This window comes from Barbus barbus (assembly GCF_936440315.1).
Source record: "Barbus barbus genome assembly, chromosome: 50".
NCBI classification, from domain to species: Eukaryota; Metazoa; Chordata; class Actinopteri; order Cypriniformes; family Cyprinidae; genus Barbus; species Barbus barbus.
In genome coordinates, this window is record NC_136728.1 from 10,460,266 (window position 1) to 10,485,129 (window position 24,864).

The 24,864-nt window shown below is 38.4% G+C and overlaps 2 protein-coding genes across 3 annotated transcripts; one reads left to right on the top strand and one right to left on the bottom strand.

The window, feature by feature from the left end:
• The first annotated feature begins 4,402 nt into the window (after window positions 1-4,402).
• Window positions 4,403-16,034, top strand: LOC306868147 (treslin-like). Of its 2 annotated transcripts, XM_079414195.1 has the most exons (23): window positions 4,403-4,466; window positions 4,565-5,438; window positions 5,527-5,779; window positions 6,522-6,748; window positions 7,075-7,303; window positions 8,566-8,710; window positions 9,243-9,376; window positions 9,517-9,708; window positions 9,824-9,969; window positions 10,765-10,865; window positions 10,970-11,060; window positions 11,195-11,277; window positions 11,370-11,597; window positions 11,675-11,762; window positions 11,858-11,933; window positions 12,016-12,150; window positions 12,235-12,325; window positions 12,438-12,496; window positions 12,583-12,717; window positions 12,862-13,007; window positions 13,121-14,975; window positions 15,063-15,176; window positions 15,509-16,034. In XM_079414195.1, the coding sequence occupies exons 2-23, from the start codon at window positions 4,752-4,754 to the stop codon at window positions 15,601-15,603; spliced, it is 5,310 nt and encodes a 1,769-aa protein (XP_079270321.1). In that variant the 5' UTR covers window positions 4,403-4,466; window positions 4,565-4,751; the 3' UTR covers window positions 15,604-16,034. The 2 variants fall into 2 exon arrangements, with proteins under 2 accessions (XP_079270321.1, XP_079270320.1); XM_079414194.1 differs by having other exon boundaries at window positions 4,420-5,438; window positions 15,506-16,034.
• A 939-nt stretch (window positions 16,035-16,973) lies between these two features.
• On the bottom strand, window positions 16,974-22,194 carry LOC306868578 (protein disulfide-isomerase A3-like). Its single transcript, XM_079414830.1, has 13 exons — window positions 21,845-22,194; window positions 20,848-20,926; window positions 20,113-20,230; window positions 19,923-20,030; window positions 19,678-19,807; window positions 19,459-19,575; window positions 19,182-19,307; window positions 18,570-18,752; window positions 18,376-18,484; window positions 18,143-18,271; window positions 17,978-18,057; window positions 17,799-17,856; window positions 16,974-17,707 (listed from the first exon to the last, which is right to left on the bottom strand). The coding sequence occupies exons 1-13, from the start codon at window positions 21,979-21,981 to the stop codon at window positions 17,603-17,605; spliced, it is 1,479 nt and encodes a 492-aa protein (XP_079270956.1). The 5' UTR covers window positions 21,982-22,194; the 3' UTR covers window positions 16,974-17,602.
• Window positions 22,195-24,864: the final 2,670 nt, after the last annotated feature.

A 24,864-nucleotide genomic window follows, 5' to 3' on the forward strand; every position in this document is an offset into this window, starting at 1 on the left:
AAGCTCCAAAACATAAAACATGTATTTAATCCTTAAAATATTTCATTACACTTGGTGTCAAAAATACATTGACAGACTAATAAAGAATATTGCCCAACTATGCAAAAACATAGTGTAGCGTAATTCTAACGGTGCATATTAACGTGTTTAATGTAGCTGTGTCGTTTTGGGATTATCAAATGATAGCACCACACCATTGTGTTGGGGAGAGTTGCTTTTAAAAGTAAAGCATTACAATATTGCGTTACTCCCTAAAAAAGTAACTAATTACATGTGTGACGTTACTTTTGAGTAACTTTTTCAACCTGAGCAGGGCTTGCTTGCTTGTTTTTAATATAAAAAGTTTTTTTTCTTTTACAAACGTAAAAGCCCTTTTCACAACAAAAGTTAAATGAATAAGCATGAGGCTGAAGGAAATGCAAATTCATGTCTGTACAGTAGAGCGCGCAGCTCAAACAAACTTCATGACGAATATGAGCAGGAGAAGAAAGTTCAACACTATTCAGCAATAACAAAAATTAAACGTCATTTTTGCTTAGTATGGTTGAATTAGATCATCAAAGGTCAGTAGCAAAGAAATTGGTTAATTAAATGGGATTAAATACATAAATGATATTTGTCTTTTTTAACATTTATTTATTGCAAGTTTGTATGATATTCTCAGTTTGCATTTGAGTGTTCTTATTCATTTTGAGGAATACGGAATCAGTTTTTGTGCAGGTGAGATGAGTAAATACTTGTTCATATTTAGTCTAGAACTACAGTAAGCATCATGTTCACACAGCGCACACAATGCCTCTGCACTTACTCCCGATTTCTCTCAACTTGGCAACACGAGAGCTGTTAATCACAAGTAGGGCTAGCTGCATCCTGCGGTGGACATTCAACCCCGCCCACATCCAAGTGTGACATCATATTGGTAGATTTAGGGGTGGAGATTGGTAGGTTTAGGGGTGGAGATGGGGTGGGTTTAGGGATCAGGGTGTGGAGATGGGTAGGTTTAGGGGTGGAGATGGGGTGGGTTTAGGGATCAGGGTGTGGAGATGGGTAGGTTTAGGGGTGGAGATGGGGTGGGTTTAGGGATCAGGGTGTGGAGATGGGTAGGTTTAGGGGTGGAGATGGGGTGGGTTTAGGGATCAGGGTGTGGAGATGGGTAGGTTTAGGGGTGGAGATGGGGTGGGTTTAGGGATCAGGGTGTGGAGATGGGTAGGTTTAGGGGTGGAGATGGGGTGGGTTTAGGGATCAGGGTGTGGAGATGGGTAGGTTTAGGGGTGGAGATGGGGTGGGTTTAGGGATCAGGGTGTGGAGATGGGTAGGTTTAGGGGTGGAGATGGGGTGGGTTTAGGGATCAGGGTGTGGAGATGGGTAGGTTTAGGTAAATGTAAGGTGGGAGGAGTTGGATCTGGATCCAGCCACGCCCCCTGGACCTTGTGGGCTGCAGCGAGACGATGCTCCTCGTCAATCAAGACATGGGAAACAAAGTAACGTGTTACTTATTTGAAAAAGTAATTCAGATATTTCCTTCTTAATTAAAAAGTAATGTGTTACTTTACTAGTTATTAAAATAAGTAATCTGATTACGTAACTCGTGTTATTTGTAATGCATTACCCCCAACACTGCGGATAAATCATCATGGTTACTGCATAATACAAGTTATATGAGAACATATTTAAACATACAAAATCACCTTTAACTGTTTTATTCCTTTATAGGAAATATCCTTGTTCATCTCTCCTTTCTGTAGCAAAGCGTCTCAGTAACCTACTTTGCTTGGTGTGGTTGCCATGGTGATAGTGAGGTCAAAGAAATATGATGTTTTGAAACTGTTGGGGAAACAAACTTTATGATAATTTCCACATCATTTTGTCTGGTCTCCTCTTATCCATTCCCTCTCTCTTTCTTAATCAGTCGATTTACATTTAGGTCTTGCTTATTGCATCAAAGCTAAATACACCCTTTTATTGATATGCATTATTCCTGAAGCTTTATTTTCAGATGCTTTTCAGAACTAACACCATTTTTGTGCTTCATAAATGTTCAAATAAAAACATGACGCTGCAGATTTATCTGAATGCGGGAGTGCTGCCCAATGCGTGATGTGCAGTGAACAAAAACAGCCTTCAATTAAAAACATCATGTTCCCAGCAGGCATTTGAACTGGCCCCACTGTTCTTGGTTATATAACAAATTGTTCTTATCGCTTATTCCTTGCTGAGAGCAGATCTGATGAAAATTTTCCTGAAAAGGGAGTGCGTCAAGTCTATTAAATTAACACAATTGAATCAATTGTATTTTGCAACACATCCTCTTTGTATTTGCGTCCTCAATTCAAAATATATGTATATAATCCTATTATGTGAAGACTGTTTATTTCACTGTTGACATGGCAAAATAATTCAAGTGAGTGGGCTTGAAAGCAGTGACTCATGTTTACAGGCCACTGTTTATTAAATATATTGCTAGTGACAAGTTTTCCTGATGGGCATGAATGATTAAATACTGAGGAAAATTAGGGATTTTCTTGAAAACTATTAGATCCACCTTCACGACATGGCACTCGACAGATGATCATAAGCTAGATTTTTACAAATAAGGAGTGTTTTACATTCATTTTCTTGCTCGTTCACCTGCTTTTGCATCCCTGCTTTGCATCACTGAAAGTGTTGCCTGCTCAAGGCTGTCTGGGTTCTGTCTGCAAAAGTATTCATTTGCTGAATCCCTGACCTACATTCTCATACGCCGTGAAGCAGAACCCTTTGGGCTTTGGGTCAGAACCAAAAGGCACATAACTGGAAGCGCTGTGTTGCCCTTGTTCTCCCAGTATTTGTCTGTTTCTCTCATTGATCTGTCTTAAAAATGATAAAGGATACTGAATGAGCAGAGGAACACACTCTCATTTCCTCAAACCATCAATGAGGGCGGTTGGCAATTGATGACATGCAAGAAATTATTAATATATGTGTCAAGGGAAACAAATAGATCGATACTTTGAGTGTGATTTATGGTGTTGTACTTCATTTTTACCATATAAATAGCCATGTAATTCCATTCTGCATAGATGCAAGGAGGTTTTTGATGATGTAGAGTTTCTGACATTTGTGAGACTGTTGACATTAATTTCAGATTGAAAATGTTTATCTAAAACCATCTTGTGTCTGTGATTATGACTGTGAACTTATCTGGGCCTTCTTTTAATGCGCTGTTGACATTTCCATTTTGTGTACCAACGCAGCGATAACCTAGTTTGAGATTTTATGCCAAAGCAAACAAGTCTATTCTCCAATGGCTTGATGGGATGTAAAATCTTTCTTATTTTACCCTGCCCTTCACCCTGGAAGTCTCTTTACAAGAGCAGGGGAAAAATTTTGTGCACAATAAAAGTGACTGACCTGTTTTATTATAAAATATTAATGTACTTGGGTTTGTATTAAAGATAAAAAGGCAGTTTGTGCTTTTATTCAGATTGTTTTATCTCCACTTTTGGTTTTGTGTATGGAGAAACACTAAAATCAGCTGTGTTCCTTGGTTATATTTTTAAACAGTGTGTCTGGGCTAAAGAGCTATTAGTCGGCACAGCGTGTTCTATTTTATGTTGTTTTTCCCCCTTAACAGAACCAGTGATTAATGCTGTCTGGGCAACAAACTAAATTGTCTCGATCATCCAAAGATAAAAACATAAGAACTTCAATTTAACACATAAAAGGTTTCTGCATACTGGGTATAAAGCCATTTGAGAGGATGGAGGTGAGGCAGACCTAATTACTGAGAAAATAAAGGAGGTCCTTTCAAATGCTGTTTATGTGATATGGTATAAAAAACAAAAAAAGACATAATGAAAATAAAAATATGACCATGATATGACCAAAACCATCTCTTATTTTCATGTGAAGAACAAAAATTTAGAAATTAAAGCAGTACAGAAATCTGTAATATTGGATATTATTATTGTAGTATATTTGATTCCTAATGTGCATCGTTTTTAAAGTATATTACTGTGATTGTTATACATACGATATTGCCAAAGCATTCATTCAAAAGCTATAGCAAAAAAAGTGGAAATTGTGATTAATAATAATAATAACACTGACAATACATTACAATGCATTAATAAGCATATACAAAAACTAAACTAATTTTCTGTGGTATTCCTACTAATGTTTAAATCAAGTTGTTGATATAACTTTGACCTCTGTCCAGTAGATGCCAGTAACACATGAATAACGCTCTGCATACTAGGCACGAGAAGAAGCTCTTTTATTGACGTGACTGTGGACCAATCACGGAGCGAGAAACGGTTGACGTCTTTGTATTTTTATATCGCTGGAGCTCTCTGGTCCTATCACACGCCGAGAAATGATTGACGTTTTTAAAGTTCGTTCGCTCCAGCCAATGACATTCAACGAATTCTGAAGCGCGAAGAGTTTGAGGGAGAGAAGAGAACGATGGCTAACGGAAACTCTAAAGTGTAACAAAACAATACTTTCAAAATGCTATTTTTTACGTTATCATTAACCCTATATTTATATGACTTAGTTAATTTCTAACTGTTTCGTGTTGTTTTAGCTCAACAGCGACAGGAATCATGACTCTTGCTGAGAAAAATAGCCTTCGTTCGCAGCAGCTGCTCTGAGGATGTTTCTTGGTTAGCGTTCAAATGTCACGTTTAGTGTTTGTTTTCTTTATCTAATCTACTTCTAAACGTCTATACGTGTGATATCGCTGTTTGCATGACAGCTCTTTAAGTCCAGTTATGGCCTCGCAGAATGTGGTTTTTGCCATCGATGTGGATTATCGGCCAGAAGAGACCAACAGCACGACTAGCGCCTATCAAAACCACCTCAAGCAGTGGATACTAAGAGTCCTGCTCAGTTTGGGACACAAATATGGGCTGGAAAAAGTGCGATGGGGTTATAAATTCTTCCATTCAAGGACTGTGAAAAGTGCAACGCTTATAACCAGAGGATCTGATTTCAAGGAGCTCCAGGAGAAGGTGTTCAGTGACTTCGAAGAGGAGCTGCTTGTCAAATTCAGTGTGGAAGGAAAGTCACCCAAAAATCGGGAAAAGTCCAACAAACTGAAACCCAGCCCGGCTAGTTGTGTCCAGAATGCCTTGAAAGAGATCCTTCTAGACTTCCAGTGGGACAGACCTGATCTAACATCTCCCACCAAGATCACACTGAGACCAAGAAGGTCGAGTAGAAATGGCAGAAATATCCCTTTGCAGGACTATGACATGTTAAGCGTTGACAAAAATGTCCTTTTTGTTGTGTCTGAATGTCCACGGTCCAAAGCAGAGTTGGAAGACTACTTGTCCATCCGTAGGGATGACCGTAGACTTCATAGAGACATACATGAGCAGGTGCTGCCCAAAGGTCTGATAGATATGCTTATGCAACGCAAAGTGTTGCTTCATTGGGCTGATTCAGGTATATTGAAGGTAAGTGGTGTTCTTATAGAGTTCCTATGTATAATTGGGGTTTATATCGGTGTTTTTGACTACAATATGTTTTTTTTTTAAAAACCAGGCTAATCATGTGGTGGAGGACTACACTGGCATGGAGACATTGGCAGAGCTTCTTGGGCAGGTTGGTGGACGGGTTGTGCCCATGCTGTCTCCTTGTTTGCCATTGATGGACCAGCATTTTGATACAAGCCCCTCACAGGATATGGGAATAGATGCCTTTCCTATAGATTCAACCTATAGCTACCTTCAGTTGTCGGAAAGAATGCACCAACGAGTCTTTCCTCCTTTGGATGGATGTCTTTCCTGGATTGCAGGTAAATACTAAAATACAAACACGCACACAAGGACAAAAAAATCCTAGTTAGGATTTTTATGATTTTGAAAAAAGTCTCTATGCTCACCAAGGCTGCATTTATTTGATAAAAAGGCATTTTTTTCAAATACCAGTTAAATTTAGAATTGAGTACAAGGTTTTAACTTTTGTATTTAAAGCCTTGCATGGTCTGGCTCCAGTTTACATCTCAGACCTTATTTGTCCATACTCACCTCGGAGATCTCTTAGATCATCCTCTGAAAATCTATTAACTGTCCCATTGTCTCGCTTGAAATCTAAAGGTCATAGAGCCTTTTCTGTTTTAGCCCCTTTTTTTAAACTGTGGAATTCGTTACCTCAATCTGTTAGGTTATCATCTTCTTTATCTGTATTTAAATCATCATTGAAAACACATCTCTTTTCTCAGGCCTATTCATAGTTGTTGGATATGTTGGTCTTAGTGAGTTCATTTCTGTTTTTATTTGGTTTTATGTTCATTTAATTTATGTTTAATTTGTATTTTTTTATCATTATGTTACTGTGAAGCTCCTTGGTCAGCATTAATGTTGTTTAAAGGTGCTATATAAATAAAAATGACCTTGACCTTAAAGAAAGTATTAGGCCTATTTATAATTAATAATATAATTAATAAGTAATTGAATTTCAGCTTCTGCTTTTTATTTTACTTAATTTTTCCAAAATGATCTGTGATTTCTAAATTTTAATTTTAATGTTTTTGGCAGATGGGAACAAGTGTTCCTATAGTGTGACTCTGGAGCCGGTATCATGCAGGCAGAGGTTTCTGCGAGCTCCTGTGGATGTGGTTCTCAGAGGTGTCCTGCAAGACCTGAACACCATTTCCCTCTCCCGTTCAGCCTCTGAGAGCTGGGTAATTCAGTGCACAGATGCTGAACTGGGTCAGGAGGCTTTTCAGCACTTAAAGCAGTTGTCTACTGGAGGATCTGCCATGGTAAAATGACTTGATCTGTTATGTTGTTTTATAATAGGATGGTTCCAGCTATGAAATATGATTGCAGTCACATGCAATGCTGTTTTGTAATAGCTAAAATACACGGACACCTGTATATATACACACACACGTGCTCCATATCTATGCCTTTGATCCTTACAAGGTTGTAGATCCTTAATGTAGTGCATGGACTTTTGTTTTTTGCTTTGTGTTTGTAAGTGTTTACATTGTGCAAAGATAAAAGCAAAAATAATTTATTGTCCATGGGTGGGTAATTTCAGTGCAAAAATGTGGAGAACAATATATTTTTTTCTTTATTGACACAGCTAGCAGAAGTGAATGAAGGAGGTGTGGTGTGTTCAGCGGTGCTGTCGGTGCTCTCTTCCTGTACAGCTCAACTCACTGTCCTTCAGCCTCTGGTTACTCAGGAAGGCCAGCTTCTGCCCACACACGTTGTTCCCTTGGACACCACAGACATCTCCAGTGATCTACCTGATGTTGTCAGCAGTGTTCTCAATGTCATGTATGACGTCATGAAGGATGAGGATTGCTCAGGTTTTTGTTTTTTCTGAAATAATCTGTTTTTTTTGTGCCTTGTTCATAGAAACAGACGATTAGGTGGCCTTAACTAATATGTACTTACATTTAAATTAATCATTTGATACAATGCACTTATTGTGTACATACATGTTTTTACATTGTACTTATATTTTTAAAAATACCTATATGTAGTTACATCTGTAATTAATTTCTGTAATTACATTTATAATTACACTGTTGACCCATCACTTACACCTTAACCCACCCTTAAATCTACCCATACCACCAAACCTGTCCCTAACCTTAAGCCCGGCTCACACTGTGCGATTTTGGCCACGATTTGTTCGTCTGAGACAAATTTTGAAAATCCTAACATCCTAAAAGATTCCTATAATCCTAGGCTAAAATCGGTTGTCTAGATCGCTGGTTTGACATGTTCACCGACAGCCGATTAATGACCGTTGCGATCAATTTTTTCCTCCGATTAAATTCTGGCAGTGTCAGAAGATTTCAGACACTTTCCTCAAGTTTCCTGCAGTGTGACATCTCCTACGACGACCGTCAAACCAAGAACCAATAGGAGCACTGAACTTGATGACGCAATTAGCGCGACAACTTCAAACGATTCATTATTTGTAAAAAACAATATATGTACAACGTAAAGTTTACTTAAAGTTTATTTATTAAGGGGCAGGATGTTTAAACTCGAATAACAAAATTACCTCAAGTTCGCTCTGTAGAACTGGAAGTCCATAAAGTCCTCTTTTGCCCAACCATGACTTGCTCCACACACGTCGTCTTTTTCGTTTTTTGTTTTTTTTTTAACATCAAGGCATGTAATTAATAAAACTAACGCTACACGTTGCTGTTGTTTGCTAGCTACCATTATAGCGAGAGAACGCGGGTCACGTATTGATGACGTAAAACTCCGGACAAGTCTTCTTGAGTACGTCCGTTTTTATCGCGTCTTGACTGTCGTACAGTCTGACATTAAGACAACTGAGATCCTACAGTCTGACATGGGGATCATGTTCGTACAGTGTGACAAGCAGCAATCGCAAAAGATTATTAAAAATCGCACAGTGTGAGCCTGGCTTTACCCATATCCCACCTCAATAGCAGAAAATTTTTTTGCAATACAATATGAACACAGTATGCAGTACATTGTACTTATTTTTTGATGCAAGTACATAGTAGTTAAGGCCACCTAATATAAAGTGACCAAACAGACAAACACAACCTTAAAGTTTTGAGAAATTTTTTTTTGCGGTTTCCAGATCAAGTAAAGTTGCCATTTGTTCCTGACTGGGCCAATCAAGAGCTCAAGCAGGGGTCCTGTTTAAGGAGAAATGGGCTGGTAGAGGGATGGTTTCCTTTGTCTGACCAATCAGGAATCAGCTGCCATTTAATGGAATCAATGAGGTTTGGAATCTTTCACTCGTGTTTTATTTGACAAGATTAGGGTTGCACAATAACAGATAAACTGTTAATCGCGATAATATGCAAATGTAAAATAGTAATGCAAATAATGATCATGCAAATGTCAAATGAAACTAAATCATATTTTAATCTAAATATACTAAAAACATATTATTGAACTGCTCTAATATTAATGCATGTAGACAACAATTTTATTTAGTAGGATTTCATAAAGACTTTTTAAAAAGCTCTTTCCTGAAAACGTAGTAATTTTGATCATATGTACATTTAAAGCATCTTGTGTAATTACAATCTACTGTATTTTTCTATTTTATTTTTCTTGTTTTGTTTTATTGCCTGTTTACAGCTACTATATAACTGATAGAAAATGCACAACACAACTCCTGCCATGAAAACCTCAGCTGCTGACGTGGTGTTTAAATTCTAACCCCAAAAAATTGTCAAAATGGCACATATTATATTTGTCATGGACTATTTTTATTCTGGTACTAAAAGACCTGTCTTACCTGTACAGGCTCCTGCATGCAGCTCCAGAGGAAGAGGAGAGGGAAGAGGAGTACTCTGATACTCAGGAGATCACCAGCAGTCTTTCAGAGCTCTATCAGAGCAGCACAGCTGGATCCAGAGGCAACCTGAGGTCCAAAAAACGTGAGTCTATGAAGTAATTGATGCATCATAAAATTTACTAAATACTTGCAGTGATTTTGTTTGCCTATGTCATAAACACACAACAAACAAATGGCATGTTTTTATTAATGATTTTTGGCCTAATTTGCTCTTTTTTTTAGGAGGTACACAATGCACACCAGTGAGGCAGAAGATGAAGACTATGAGTCGATCTCTACAGATGCTGAATTTTGCTCGCTTGAATGTGAAAGCTCAAAAGACTCAGAGTGATAGCAGCTCTGCTGGATCTGCCAAAGGAGCTGAAAAGGGGGGCAAGAGATGCTCTGGGGATCGGACCAAGCCTGGCCTTTTGTGTGAGTATTGAGTCATTTATTTGAAAAAAGCCTTAAGTTATAATGTTCAAGGTTTAGGATCTCCATGATATAAAAACAGGACTGCTTTTTAAGTTTATTGTAAATTCATCGACAGATTTTAACAGTGAGGAAGAGCTGCTCTCCCACCTAGGACTCACTTATCAGAAAGCTGTGGAGAACAGATCCGTGTCTGTTCCTTCTCAAGTCCAGGATATGCTTTCCGTTGTTAAGGCATTCATCAAAACTAACACTGATGTGGAGGTGAGTCAGAGGAACACATACTTTTAAAATCATACAGCTGTGTTGCCTGGTTGCAGACAACTGCAAAACATGGTCTCCATGTAAATTTTTATAATGAACTCTGTTCGCTCCCTTCTAAAAGATCCTAGTTTAATTAGTTAATTTTGTGTTTGTAATGTTAATATACACTGCCCTCCAAAAGTTTGGAAACGCCCTAGAAAAGTGGGGTTTTGGACAATATTGGCATGAATCCTTTTTAATTTGTGATAATTTTGCACTGATAAGGGACAACACAAACTACGAAAACATTTTATTACATAAACAGTTTATACATAGAAAAAAAAAAATTCAATTCATCAAAATATCCACCATTAGCAACTATTACAGCTCTGCATAATCTGGGCATCCGAGCTGTCAGTTTATTCAAACATTGACTTAGAAAAACCCGGGCCAAGTTTAAACCAGTAACCAGGCATCACAGCTGGCAAAGGGGCATGTCTGACTTTGACATTTATATATTGCCATTATTATGTTTTATTGCTGGTCTTCAATGATAATGTCAAGTTACTTTAATGTATTTACACCAAAAAATTATAAGGATTTATGCTGATATCATCCAAAACCACACTTTACCAGGGGTGTTTCCAAACTTTTTGAGGGCAGTGTATATGATTCTAAGAGATGTGTATTGTTGATATGGTGGTTTATTGTATCATATTAGTTTAGTAAGGACCAAAGTCATGTAATCATTTAAGAAAACTGATGTTTTTTTTGTACAATGTTCTTTTAATTATACATTTAACCGTTTCTCACCAGACTTCCTTCTTGGACTTGGTGCAGAAGCATCTGTTGAAATCCTGTCAGGCTATTCGTCAGCTTTATGGAAATTCTTCAGATGAAGAGAATAAAATCAGGGAGTAAGTATTCAGACCAAATTAAATCAATGTCCAGATGAATTGACCGTATCTTGGAACATTTTTTATAAAGGTAATGGACTCACAAATCATTATTCTTTACACAGATGCCAGCTGCAAGCAGTTCTCAGACTTGAATTGTGCAGACAACCAGAACAACAAGAAGACGAGGAGGTTGTGGAACAAAGAGTTGAGGATGTAAGGAGATGATCAACCTTTTAAAACCTCAGTGTCATAACCAATAATTTAAATTTAATGGTATGCAGAAATCTTCTGTGGTTTGTGGTTGTTAAATATGTAATTTTGGTAATTTTTTATAAACCCCTTTCAAGGTGGCTGATATGCTCCGGATTATCTCCCGGAGTAAAGATGCTGTTTACTTATCCAAATTCATGCAGGATGAAGTTCTGCCAGTGTAAGTTATCAGCAATCAGAAATATTCATAAAAATGCAAATTGTATCCAAACACAATTAATAAGATGTGATCTCTGATATGGTATCTCCCAGGTTCCTGAACAGCATCCCTAAAGTCCTGGCAGATGTCTACTACAGTTTAGGAACTCAGTTGCCCGAGGCGCTTGTTGCTGTCCTGCCCTATGACTTCTTCAGTGATGAATCGATGGCTAAGGACAGTGTGTCTGTGAGTCTTTCACCTTTCTCTGCCACACAGAGCAATGTATCCAGTGTCGGAGATCATCTGGAGGAACTCCGCAATCGCTCTGCTAAAAAGAGGAGGTGATGATCATAGAAAAGAATGTGCGATTATCAAGTGCTTTGTAAGTGGTCAAATAAACCCTTTTGTCGTTTTGCAGACAGAACATGCTCACACGTCACAAAAGCATGACTGAGGCTCCTCAGGCATTTCGACAGATAGAAATGCCAAGAAAGTCCACACGGCTGGTGAGATTTCATTATCTTTATTACTTTCATTATTTTTATTACTTTCCATCTTGTCACAAGAACTAAAATGCTAACTTGCCTATTTTGGAATACAGGCAAAGCCGAAACTCTGTGTCGCAGTAGAAAAACCTGCTGTGGAAGAACCACCACCTCCAAAGCAAGCAGTTCAAGGTAATTGGCCCATTCCATTTTAATCTTCACGCTGTCCTATAAAGTTGTGATCAGTTGTTGCACCTTTTTCTTCTGTTCATAGAGGTAACAAAGGTAAGGAGAAATCTTTTCAACCAAGTGGCCGTATCGCCCTTAAAGAAGTCCAAAATGCCACGGAGCCAGTCTGTGTCGGCAGTAGAGGGACTTAAGAAACGCAAGCGTTCACATATGGATGATGGTAAATTTTATTTTTGATAGGGAGAGATTGTTTAATTGTTTAATGTAGTGTGTGAACTTGAACCTTGAAACTTTTAAATTTCAGAACGACACACTCTTCTGACAAAGAAAGTAACTGAAACACCACTGCATAAACAGGTGTCCAATCGTTTTCTTCACCGGCAAAGGACTGGCAGGTGAGTCCTGTGTCCTGATTTGTAAGTTGCTGTTATATTTGTTCAGTGATGCTTGACAATTGTAATGGATCTGGTTTGAAATCTTTTGTATTTCTCTTGCTCTTTGTCACAGAAGATCTGGAGAATCTGATGTGTGCATTATTGAAGAGTCTCCTGTCAAACCAACTGCTGGTTAGTGTCTAAGATTTTGCCACAATCTCAAACATAGAAAGACCACTTACTAATAGAAAGTACTTTAATAAATCATTTGTTCTTAGACTTGAGGAGGAGCCCAAGAATTAAAAGCCTTACCAGAAGACATTCCAGTGTGTTCTATTCAAGCTCACAGCAACGTTCCCGAAACCTGGACCGTGCCATCTCCTCCTCTCAACTCTGCCACTCTGAGGGTAAAGGTGAGCAGGAAATAGTGAAAGTGTTTCGGTGACCGTTCAAATAGATGTCATTTAAGCTTCTGGACATATAATGTTTAGTTTTTGAACATACTGTGACGGTGTATGCTGGTGCATTCTCAAAGTAGCCTTGTATTAATTTTGCAGGAGGATTCAATGTTAGTTCTGTTAGGTCGCCAGTTCGGCTTCTTTTCGGTGCTGCCCAGTCCCCTGGTCACCTACGGCACACTACAGTATCCTCCTCAGAAGATCAAGGCAGCAAAGGGTTGTCAATTAGTTCTGAAGTTTTTGAGGTAATATCCCTTTCAGTGTACAGTTAATTAAAATGATATGAAATGTTGAAAGAGTATTGAGCATAAAAGTCCTGTCATCTATTTTGCATTAATCCGATACATTTATTTTTCAGAATCAAATTAAAACTCCACAGAAGTTAAGATCTGATCCTGTAGGATCTGCAGTTGAGTGCAGAACCCCTCGGTCCCCAAGAACTCCAAACCGGACAGTTGGAGAGAATGGGATGACCCTGCGTGGGAGCCCTTTTCGATCACCTGCTACGAAGAGTCTAGTGATAGAGACACCCAAGAAAAGCCCACTCAAGGGGATACTCAAGACCCCAATGAAAAACCTATTGGATTGGGTTTCTCCTACTGGTGCTTGGCTGAGGAGCCCAAATGGTAGAACACCAAAGAAGAGTGTGACATGGTCTCCATCTCCGCGGAAACGCCTGTCAGAAAACCCAATCAATGTGCCGGAGTCTCCGATGTTTACAAAAAGATGCTCACCAAGGCTGCTTACACCTGTCAAGAATAGCAGCCCAGAGGAAAGAAAAGTTTTCAAAACTCCTGACAAGGTGCCCCAAAGGAAATCCATGGCATCTCCTGGAATGATGCCTAGGACACTTGAAATCCTTGGAAATGTTGATCCAGAAACATCTCAGTCCATTACGAGATCGGGAAAGATGAGGTCTTTCCCTGTAAAAGAGTACTCGTCGCCTCCTGAAAACTCTCGAGATGTTTCGGGATCCAGCCCTTCGCCTTGTAAAGGTTTGTCTGCATCAAAATTAAGTGCATCACCGTCCTCTGGTCCTCCTAGATCACACATCCACCATCAAAGTTGTTCACCCACTAGTAATATGGGAGAATTTCCACAGGATAACAAAATGATTGGGCAAAACGAGATCAACCATGGAAAAGCAGAAGAGGCGTCATCTTCAGACTCCCAGCAGTTTGATTGCTCTGAATTCAGCATTACCACAGATGATGAAAGCATAGACATATCTGAGGCCTCAGTGGTGAAGACCCAACTCACAGGGGGCGTTAAGATGAACATCGCTTTCTCAAGGAAACCCTCTAGATCCTCAGAGGTTTTTGAATTTAAGGGAAAACAAGCCACCCCCACCATTACCACGCCAAGCCGAAGCTACGGCTTCCGTCAAACTCCAGATCGGCGCCAACGAGAAGCGGAAGCACGTCTTGGATACTCCTCGGGAACACCAAAGATCTCCACCCCAAGAACAAGACGAACTCCTGCATGTAGAAAGAAGTCCACTCCTCAACCACTTACTTATGAAGTGGAGATGGAGATGCAGGAATCAGGCCTGCCAAAGCTAAAGTTAAGAAGAACCGATTCTTTCAATGCAGGTGAAGCACCTAGTAGTGCAACCAAGGGCGTGGCCTCGCATCTTGTGCACCGTAACATGTCAAATGTGAAGGTGCCACAAGTCGACAGCCCTCTTGCACAATGTTCTAGACATCCTGGCTGCATATCACCATCAATCTGCAGTCGAGGAACCCCTGCCAAATGTACACCTGGGAAGGGTGTACAGACGTACATATGTCAGTCGATCACTCCCACGCATTATCCGCCAAGTAGCCAATCCCCATTGGCGTCCCCACTGACTCCGTCTCCTCAAAGCAGAGGATGGTCAACCCCGGAGAACCTCAATAGTTGGCCTCGTAAGAAAAGAGCTCGGATCGAAGCTTGTGGGAGCAAAGAGCAGGTCATTAAAGGGGTCCCACTCCTGGAAAAGCCTGGGGTGTTGGAGGACCCAGAACTTGAAGGTGTTTTCCGTATTCAAGGGGTGGAAGAACTCAAGGAGTCGCTGAGCACCCCAGTCAGTCAAAGAAAACTTGGTTTGAGATCAAGCCAGGTTATAGACCATCAGTGCTCACCGGAAGGCATGGATTGGACTGAGACTGTGGTTCAAGAGTGTGATGATAGAGACCCTACACAGTCTGAACAGTTGGCATGGATGGGCACAGGTACAGTAAAGCTTGTGTGCAATTCATAGCTTGTTCCTTGTGTTTCTGTAACTTGTTCATAAACGTTGTGGCTTGAATCTCTTTCAGTGGACACCCCTAAAGTAAAGAAACCCGTGTCGGCCAGTGGAATCTTCGCTCTCACGCAGTCACCTCTGTTATACAAGAAATCAGCTGTAATCAATGAAGCAACACAACCTAATGGTGAGACAATGAAAAGTGTATATAGAGCTATAGTTCAGAGTAGATCCCTTAATTAGACATTTTCAGCATTATTTGCCTCAAATTAAATATGCATTTTCTTGTTGGAGCGCTGGTGTAACACTTACTGCATGTGCTTCGATACATTTAGCTTTGGTGCTCATGCAGATTGCAAACAATGAATTCTGATCTCTGCGCTCATGTTGTCTTCTAATAGTTATCTGAATAAAAGTAGCAAAATTACCAAAAACAAAAAAAAAAGTGAGGAAAATATCAGTTCAGGTTTTGTTCATTTGAAGTGTTTGTTAATAACAATTTATACTTTCTCCCAGCAGGATCAAAGTCTGAGCTGGATATCTCTCCTCTTTGCCAGCCGAGAAGGCGAAGGACACCTAGTAGGACATACAGCCGAAAGAAAATTCTAGACTAAGTCTGTCATTACAAAAAGTACTTTTGGTTGTCTTGTCTTGCACTGTTCCTTTTAGAAAAACAAAAGCTTTTTATAACTGTTTTATTGTCTGCATTACTCAATATTGTATATTTTGTATTATACAAACGCTACACTATGTCAAATAGCATCAGTTAAGTACAGCATAGCAAGTTTTAACTGGTCTGAACATTTATTGTAAAAATAAGGTGGAAACATTTTTCTTTAGCTTTTTTCAGTCTAATGAAATCAAGTTTTAATTGCTCTTGTTTGTTAGTGATTTATTTATTTGTGCTGCTTGTTCTGTGGATTATTTTTATTGAAGCATGTTTCTTAACAGTTTGGCAGCTCGCTCCTGACATCTTTGTCAATGTGAAATAAATGTAAATGCAAACAGATTATTTTAATAAAGACTGTTGTTCTTAAACCCCCGCATGCCACTTGAATCAATGCTGGTGTTTTAGTAAAATATCTACACACCTAATAGCCAGCTTAAAAAGCCAAGGTGAAATGTTTAGCATAGAAGGGATTATTAGTCGTGATGCTAATATCTCAGTTGTGTTTTTGCTTGATGCTTGCCAGTAAAAGAAAATTATGCTTCTGATATACAGGCCTTGCAGTTTGTCTTCTGGTAGGTTTAAAACTATGGGTCAACTACTGCTAAATTAACTAAACCTGTTGATGCCAAAACCAAATGTGGTACCTCAAGAGTTTTCTTGTCTGATCACGAGTTGCATATACCTGTGACTGCCAATAATGTAACAGGTGATTTGCAGTCTGGACGAGTCAATGCTAGTTGCCAAAATTCAGAGCACGTCTGCAGATTTTAGCTTAACATTATGATTTCATCCAGTTGGAGGATATTTAACGTTTGATATTTTGATCTGATTTTAGAACACATTTTCACTTGTGTCTCCTAGTTTCTGTGCAAATTTGTGATCAGAACAACTTGGAAATCTGATAGTGTGTGATCCTCAGTTGTTTTATGATGCCCAGGTATGATCTATAACTATTTATGTAGTTAACACGTATATGATGCCTAGTGTTCAGATTTAAAAGTTGCGTATTCCAACTTTGTCTCTCTTGAAAGAATCAATTTCTCATGTGCTTTTGCGAGTTGATGTGTAAACTACACCATCTAGTGCATTACTAGAGCACCATGTGGATCTGTTTCCAGTTCCATTTCATTTAAGTACAATACCATGAAAACCTGCATAGTTATGCTTTAGACATATGCTTGGCATTTTTTGATGGTTAAGATTTGACTTCCTGTTAAAAGCGAACAAAAGTGAGCATCATTTGAAATATCACATGTAACAACAGCTCTACAACCTGAGGAGCATCCTTGAAAAACCTTTAGATGCTTATCTTTAGCTTCTGCAGCTTTTTATAATTCTGGAACAAATACATCAACAACATATGTCACAAAAGTTCTTAAAGCAGTGAGATTAGGGTATGGTCAATTTTTGGTTAAAACAAACCAGTGGCTGAAGGCATTTTGTTCATGGTGGTACAAGAGTCACAGTTTCTCTTGAATGGAACTGCATATCTACAAGTTCGTTGCAGCTGCAACATGCAATCATTGTAATAGATTTAATGAAAAAAGGTTCAAACCAGCACAATTGTAGGTTTAGTGGGCCTTTTATTTCACAATCCTTCCAAACATAAAAAAAAAAAAAAAAAAAAAAAAAAAAAAAAAAGGAACAATTCACCAAATCCCCCTTTTCCATGAGAAAGAAACATGTAGAACTGGTCTCAAAAGTGCATCTCTCCAAGGTACAGAGTAGGGAAAACAATCTCAATTTGACAGATCTGTACCTCTTTCACTTATCTAAAAATCACACAGTCTGGCCGTCACAACCTTCCACAGTGTTCCCAGAGCAGCAGGCCCAAGAGTGGGCCGACATTGTGACGTGGGTCAGAGCACTCTCTTCACTAAAGATTGGAATATAATTTACGCCTCCTGCAAAAATTCCCTTCTTGCTTGTTGGGCTGTGATTGTTTACAACTCAGACTTCTTTGATTTCTTCTCGTCCTCTTGGACCACCACCGTGTTTGTGGCCTCTCTTTTCAGGTAGGAAATAAAGTCGCTGACTTCACGACCTCCCTGATGGTCAAACAAGACTGATTACATTCACGTTTCTTGGTAGAGTGAACAAGTTTAGATTTAAAAAATAAATAATTAATTTAAAACAAACCTCGTATTTCTTTGGATTTTGCTTCTGACCAGCAGGGGAGAAATAGATTGTGGGGAATCTGAAAGCGAAAGGGTCAGATTGAGAGTTAACCAATTAGCAACAAATCAAACAATAACTTGTACGCCACAGAAAAAGCACTAGCATAATTTTGGTGGGAAAAATGAATAGTCACTACATACCCTCTAACTTCATACAGAGAGGGGACATCATTAGCAGTGGCATCCATCTTTGCGATGACAATGTTTGGATTGTCGGAAAGCTGTGAAAAAGATAATATTTATGAAATGACCATTCAGGTAAATATTTCATAGCCAACAATACAACATCAAGCTGTAAAAACTTACCTTCTCTCCGAGTTCTTTGTATTTAGGCTCCAGGCTTTTGCAGTGTCCACACCAGGGGGCATAAAACTCAATGAGAACGTCTTTGCTATCATCATTTACAATCGAGTCAAAGTTCTCAGCCACAACAACCTGGAATAATAAAGACAAAGTTCCAGGTTATGTGAACTAGTATTTAAAATATATGAAAATATAAACATAAAAAAAATGTGTGGAAACAAAATTGCCTGACGCACCTTCACAGGGCCATCGTTGTTCTCAGGAATAGGCTCTGATTTGAGGTAACGCTTCAGGTTTCCATCAAAATAATCCTGCAGGAACTTTTCCAAGGCCTTTCCATCACGACTGCAGACAAAAATGGATTGATTTTTTTTTTTGCTGCTTAAAACAAGGCCCTTTGTTAAAGCAAGAAAAAAATTAAAAACCTTACGAGAACTCCTCCTTCATGATGTATTTGTCTCCCTTGGCAGTACGGATGCCGACAAGAGGCAGCTCTCCACTGCTGCCATCCAGACCCAGCTCAGACACGTCATGGCTAAAGCTGTTCCTATTGGCCACAGCGAAGCTAAGCTTCTTCCCCTGATCCAGGAAGCTCTTGGCCACCTTCATTACCCTGAAGAGAGAGACAAGGACGATAAGACTCTGATCACCATTTAAACACACTGCTTCACTGAAATGTAAAATTCTATAAATTCATTCACGCATAAAAAAAAATGTATAAAATGTATGTTTGATAACACTTTTCAACATAGAGACACAAAATACTTCCATAAAGGGCGTCCATAAATGGAAAACTCTACATTTACTATAAAAAAAATGTTTTTTTTTTTTTTTTTATGTAATATTTTGCAACTTTTCCAAACATGAGCAATAAAATAAGTAAATATATGTTTTAAATAAATTAATTTAAATTACAGCATATGCACACACACATACACCATTTTTCCATAGTACTTGAAATCTAATGAAAATCAAAGCAACTTCTATGTACATGCATTTAAAATGCCCCTGAAACAAACAAATTTGCCAAATGGAGTTCTACCTGTTCCTCCAGTAGTTGGAACCCTTGGGGTTCTTCTCATAATCCACATCATAGTAGGCCACCAACAAGTCTTTGCCTTTCAGCTGTTCTTTGTTGTCATCATTCATGTGGGGACAGATGCCAAAACTGTCATAAGGGGAAAAAAAGGACTTTAATATTACATATTCAACCACCAAATCACACATCAGACAAACTAATAGTAAACAGAACGCAGATATTAGAAACTGTGTGCCCTACTTTACTTATTTTAATATAGTGATCATAAGCTAAAACGTACATGTTATCTTGAATAAACTTCTTGATCTTTGGGCTGGTGAATTTGTCCTCAGTGAGTTTCACACTGCCGTCTTCAAATTTGTTGCTGAGATGAGGTGGTCGGAACAAAATAATGCCCCTGCAACATGCATAAAAAGAAATATATTTATAATTAGAAACAGGATGCATTTCTCTGCAAAACTGAAACCAAAATCACTAGGAACAGAAAAATGCAACATACTCTCCATCAACGTCATGCTTCTTCAATAAGTCCCCTACGTTAGTGTGGGCAAAACGGTAGGACTCTCTTAAAGCGCTGGCAGCCTTCAGGAACTCTCCCTGAGCAGCACTTCCTCCATCAGCAAAGAATCCTAGACACAAGGGTAACAATTACTCATAGTCAAGAGCACTGATGCAAAAAAGTAATACAGTACAATCAGGTCTAATATGAGACCGTAAACGTTCCTGTATAATACCATCACTTACCCACAACACTGGCATCACGGTGCCCAACGAACTTCTGAAATTCAGCCTCACTTTTGAGCTCCACTGAGGCTGGACCTGCCTGCTTCTTCAGGTGGCTAACAATTCCATCTGTTGAATTAAAGAAGAAACAAAGACATTAACATCTGATAAAGAAACTACATACGGCATCACATAAGATACAAGAACACACCTGCTGTCCTGGGACCGTCGTAGCTACCAGAGTCCTCTCCGTCTCTGAAAATCTTCAGGGTTGGGTATCCGCTCACGCCATATTTGCCGCACACGTTGGAATTGGCGGTACAGTCCACCTAGATCATGTAAGAGAAGACATTAAGAGCAATCCTCCACCAGACCCCAGTCAACTGAGAAGAAAGTACACTACAGTATACTTTTAGCATACGCAATTAATAAAAGAATATGCTGTGCGAGTATAAGTGTGAAATGAATGCAATGTTTTTGAAGACTTTTGCATGTTATGTGCAATTAAAGGAACAGTTCACCCAACAAGTTACTCACCCTAAAATTGTTGTGCACCCTAAAAGCCTTTGACTTCAATATAATTTTTCCCCATACTATCGATGTCAGTAGCTACCAGCAATTGTTTGGTAACAACTTTTGGGTGAGTAAATGACAGAGTTTTCATTTTGGGGTGAAGTTATATTTTGGCATTATTAAAAAAAAAAATTTAATTTAAGAAACGTTATCTTTAAGTACACTTAAGTTTTTTTTTTTTTTTACTAATAGTATGTTATCTGTACACTACAAGTGCACACGGAGTACAATTAAGTGCACTTTTTCAAAAAAGAAGTCCAAATCGTTTCAAACAGGTCTTCAAAAAATATAGCAACCTGAAAAATATGAAAGTCTATAATGAGACTATATAAAATGTACTCCAGGTAAATTTGCAGGGTTTGATAAAAAATACCTTAGCAATTGGGACGATGCCTTTTAGTCGAGTGGCGGCTGCCTCATACTCAGGGGCAAGACGTTTGCAATGGCCACACCTAGAAGTGAGGATGACACGAGGTTTATTACTTTGAAAAATTAGTCTTCTATACACTCATGACAAATTTGGTGGATTTCTGGCTTTCATTTTAACTCAAATGTCCTTACAAAAAAAAACTAAAGAAAATATGAAGCTGTAAATGACCTCTTAACTACCTAAAATCTGAGGCACGGATAAATTATGTCTGAAGTAAATCAGTAACGCTGAACTACGTAATCTCGCGTCAGCCAATCACACACAGCCAGCGAAACTTCATCGACCAATCAAAACGTTACAACGGAGGGCCGCCGAGCCTCCAAACATCTTTGTTACCGCCCTCATATGCGATTCTATCTGATAAACTTTCTATATTAACGTTGGCCTTCAAGTGCAAGTTCTTAAAGAGACAGTTGACCTAAAAATGAGAATTCATCATCAGTTACTCAAACCTGTATGACTTTCTTTCGCCCCACATAACACATTAAGAGACGTTATGCAGAATGTGAGCGACTGACAGGCAACTAATCCACTACATAGCATTAGCAAACAATAAGAAAAGCTACAAACAGGAAGTGACTGATATAATTAGTTTCGTCCACAACTATGGAGTTGCATGGATTCATTCTGAGTCCATATACATTCCCAGAATCCTTATTAGCATCTCACGACCATGCATAGTTCTAACTTAACTAAAAAAGCAGCTGGTGCATTTACTTTCGCTTTAGCAAACTAGCTTTGCAGTGTTATTCAAAGCCCTGATCATGCACGCAGTTCCCTAATACTACATTATAGGGTTGTGAGCTAGAAAAAATATTAATAATTATATTTATAATTATTATTAATTATCTAAGCGCCAATGCACAATTTTCTAATGTAACAATTTTCTAAATTGCATGAAGAAAAGATCGCTTAAAAGCCAGAATCGTCACACACTCACCAGGGTGCGAAGAACTCCACCAGAATAAGGTCATGATCTCCGATTTTGCTGTCAAAATCATCATCTGTGTACTCCAGCACATCACTCGCGCGCGCGGCCGCTGCAAAAGCAGCGATAAACAGCACACCCAGCATCATTTCAAACCCTTGTCAGTGCAAAAGTGAAGGGGATGATTAATATCCCAGTAGCCCTCAATTGATTGCTTCTCTTTGAGGTGTTGTTGAGAAAGGAAGGATTGCCCAAATGAAAGGCCCGCTGGATCTGGCACCCTGCACTCAATGAAAGAGGATGTGCAAACCGGAGCTCTTCAAAGTAACCAAAGTGTGGCATCTCACTATTGGATTTTCAGCAGCGTCGTGCTGTTGCAATCAGCCAATCAGAACTCGGGAAAAACACACACTTCCGGGTGGGGAAATCATCTTTGCACGTTACAAGGAAAAATAGTTGGCTTTGTTGGTTGTTAAAGTATACTATGACTAAACTGCACAACTCAGAAGATTCTAGGTCACTTATCAAAATGACCAAATTTGTGAAATGAACTCCATGAAATGACCATGAACTCCTTGATGTCAGACGTCATGCCATGTGGATCATTCTCAAATCATGCTGAAAACCATGATTTTTTTATTAAAAAATTGTATTTAACACAAAATACGTTTTATTAGTGCTCTCAGACTTCACAATAATTATTCAGCAATTATGCTAGGCTGTGTATTTTGTTCTTTTCCAGCTATTTACAATCAGAACTAGCAATGAATCACTGTTCATCTAAAAAGATCTGAAGTTGTTTGCGATTCAGTTCGATTCACTCACACACTGAATCGTTTGCAGCAGATTCTCATACACAAAAATAATACACTTTTAAAACACAGAAGAAAATTCTTGTGTTTTTATCTTTTGGGGGGGGGGGGAAATCCTACATTCCAATACACATTGTGACATACATATTATGGAAGAAAAATCATTGAAAGGGAACAAAATTAATTGCCTCTTTATTGTGTGTGAAGCTCTCAACAACTTTGCAGGTAAAGACAATTTGGCCTATACCCATAACAAGATCAAAATAGGGGGCTTTTAAATTAATTATTCATTGGAGCTTTATTTATTTATTTATTTTTGACAGACTGCAGGTATGTAGCCTAAGCAAAGTAACCAATGTTACAGCAATATTTCTGTGGGGGAAAAAAATTAAACCTGACTATTTCAGTAAATATTTTCACTTAACATTAATAACTAGGATGTTTTGAAACTTTGAGTTTATTATTTAAATTAAAATCTCATTAAAGGATGATCTCTTCTGCCCTCTTTTACGGTTTGTGTGTGCTTCTTCAAATTTAGAGACTTACTTATATTTTTACAGATTACTACTATTTAATTCTCCGTTGTGAACTGTAAGACATAATGGTAACAGGGTTCACAAGTTAGAATTAGTTAACATAAAAAAGTGATAAAAATGAGTGCACTTAAAAGAGTTCACTTCCTAAGGGGATGATGGTGTCATGATAATGACAAGCTGATAAATGATGGTAACAGGGTTCACTTTCAAGGGGTATTACAATATGTGACCCTGGACCACAAAACCAGTCTCAAGTCGCTGGAGTATATTTGTAGCAATAGCCAAAAATACATTGCATGGGTCAAAATTATTGATTTTTCTTTTATGCCAAAAATCATTAGGACATTAAGTAAAGATCACGTTCCATAAAGATATTTTGTAAATTCCCTAGTGTAAATATATCAAAACTTCATTTTTGATTAGTTATATGCATTGTTAAGAACTTCATTTGGAGAACTTTAAAGGCTATTTTCTCAATATTTTGATTTTTTTGCACCCTCAGATTGCAGATTTTCAAATATCGGCCAAATATTGTCCGATCCTAACAAACCATACATCAATGGAAAGCTTATTTATTCAGATCTCAATTTCGAAAAACTGACACTTATGACTGGTTTTGTGGTCCCGGGTCACATATCAGCTGGAAAGAAAAATAATTTAAAAATGTTTTCTGCATATTTGTGTCTTAGTCTGGAGAATGAATATAATCACTGTTTGAAATCAGTCGCCACAGAAAAGACAGCATTACTCTGGATCAACGCAGACTGAACCGTGTGCTGAACCGCCATTCCAGATACCCTCCTCTGAATATATGTTTGCACACTGGATCTTAGAGAGTACCCTTTTTTTACATAATATATAAAAAATAGTTTTAAACAGTTTTTTAAATTCGAGACTGTGAAAGTGCACTCTCCTTAACGTAAATATATTAGCTCTTATACTGATAGTTTCTTTACTATCAGTAGAAGCAGGTGAGAGGTCAGCTAACGATTTTTAAGTTAGTCCGTATTATAGGTTAAAGAAGACCAATATGTAAATCACTCATGAGCAATCTCTGTTTGCGTATTCAGAGTTTCATAGGACGATTTTTCATAGGGCCCCCCTCCACAGGTACATCGAGTTCATGGAAAAGCTCCAGCGTAACCTAGAGGAGATGGACCGGCTGCAGGATATATTAGGTGGGTATGATGGTGTGTTTTTTTGTTTTCACTCAGTCCACACTCATTTCTAATAAAATGTATATAGTTTAAATACTTTCTAAAATGACATAAGTAGACATTAGTAACATTTGTATTAGTAAGATAATAAACCTTTTCATCTTTATGATATATTTGACTGTTTTTAATTAATTTAATTAAATCTATCAGTCTGTCGTTCTATCAATCTGATAAACGTTCCAACATAATGCTATATGTGCAAGCCTTGTGACTTCACCTCAGATACTACCTAATTAGCAAACCTGACTTTGAGCATTGAACTCTCTCAAAAGCCATCTTGGCATCGGCACCCAAAGTCTAGTGGGCAGTACCGATATATAACGCCAGCTTTATTTTACATGGACTGGGTCGCTTCACGGGGGCAGTCATTTTGAAATCACATGACTAGCTGGAATCAATTAATCATGGCTGACTGCAAATAAAACGTTTCATCCACACCACTAAGTGTCAGTACAAGGCAACGTCCA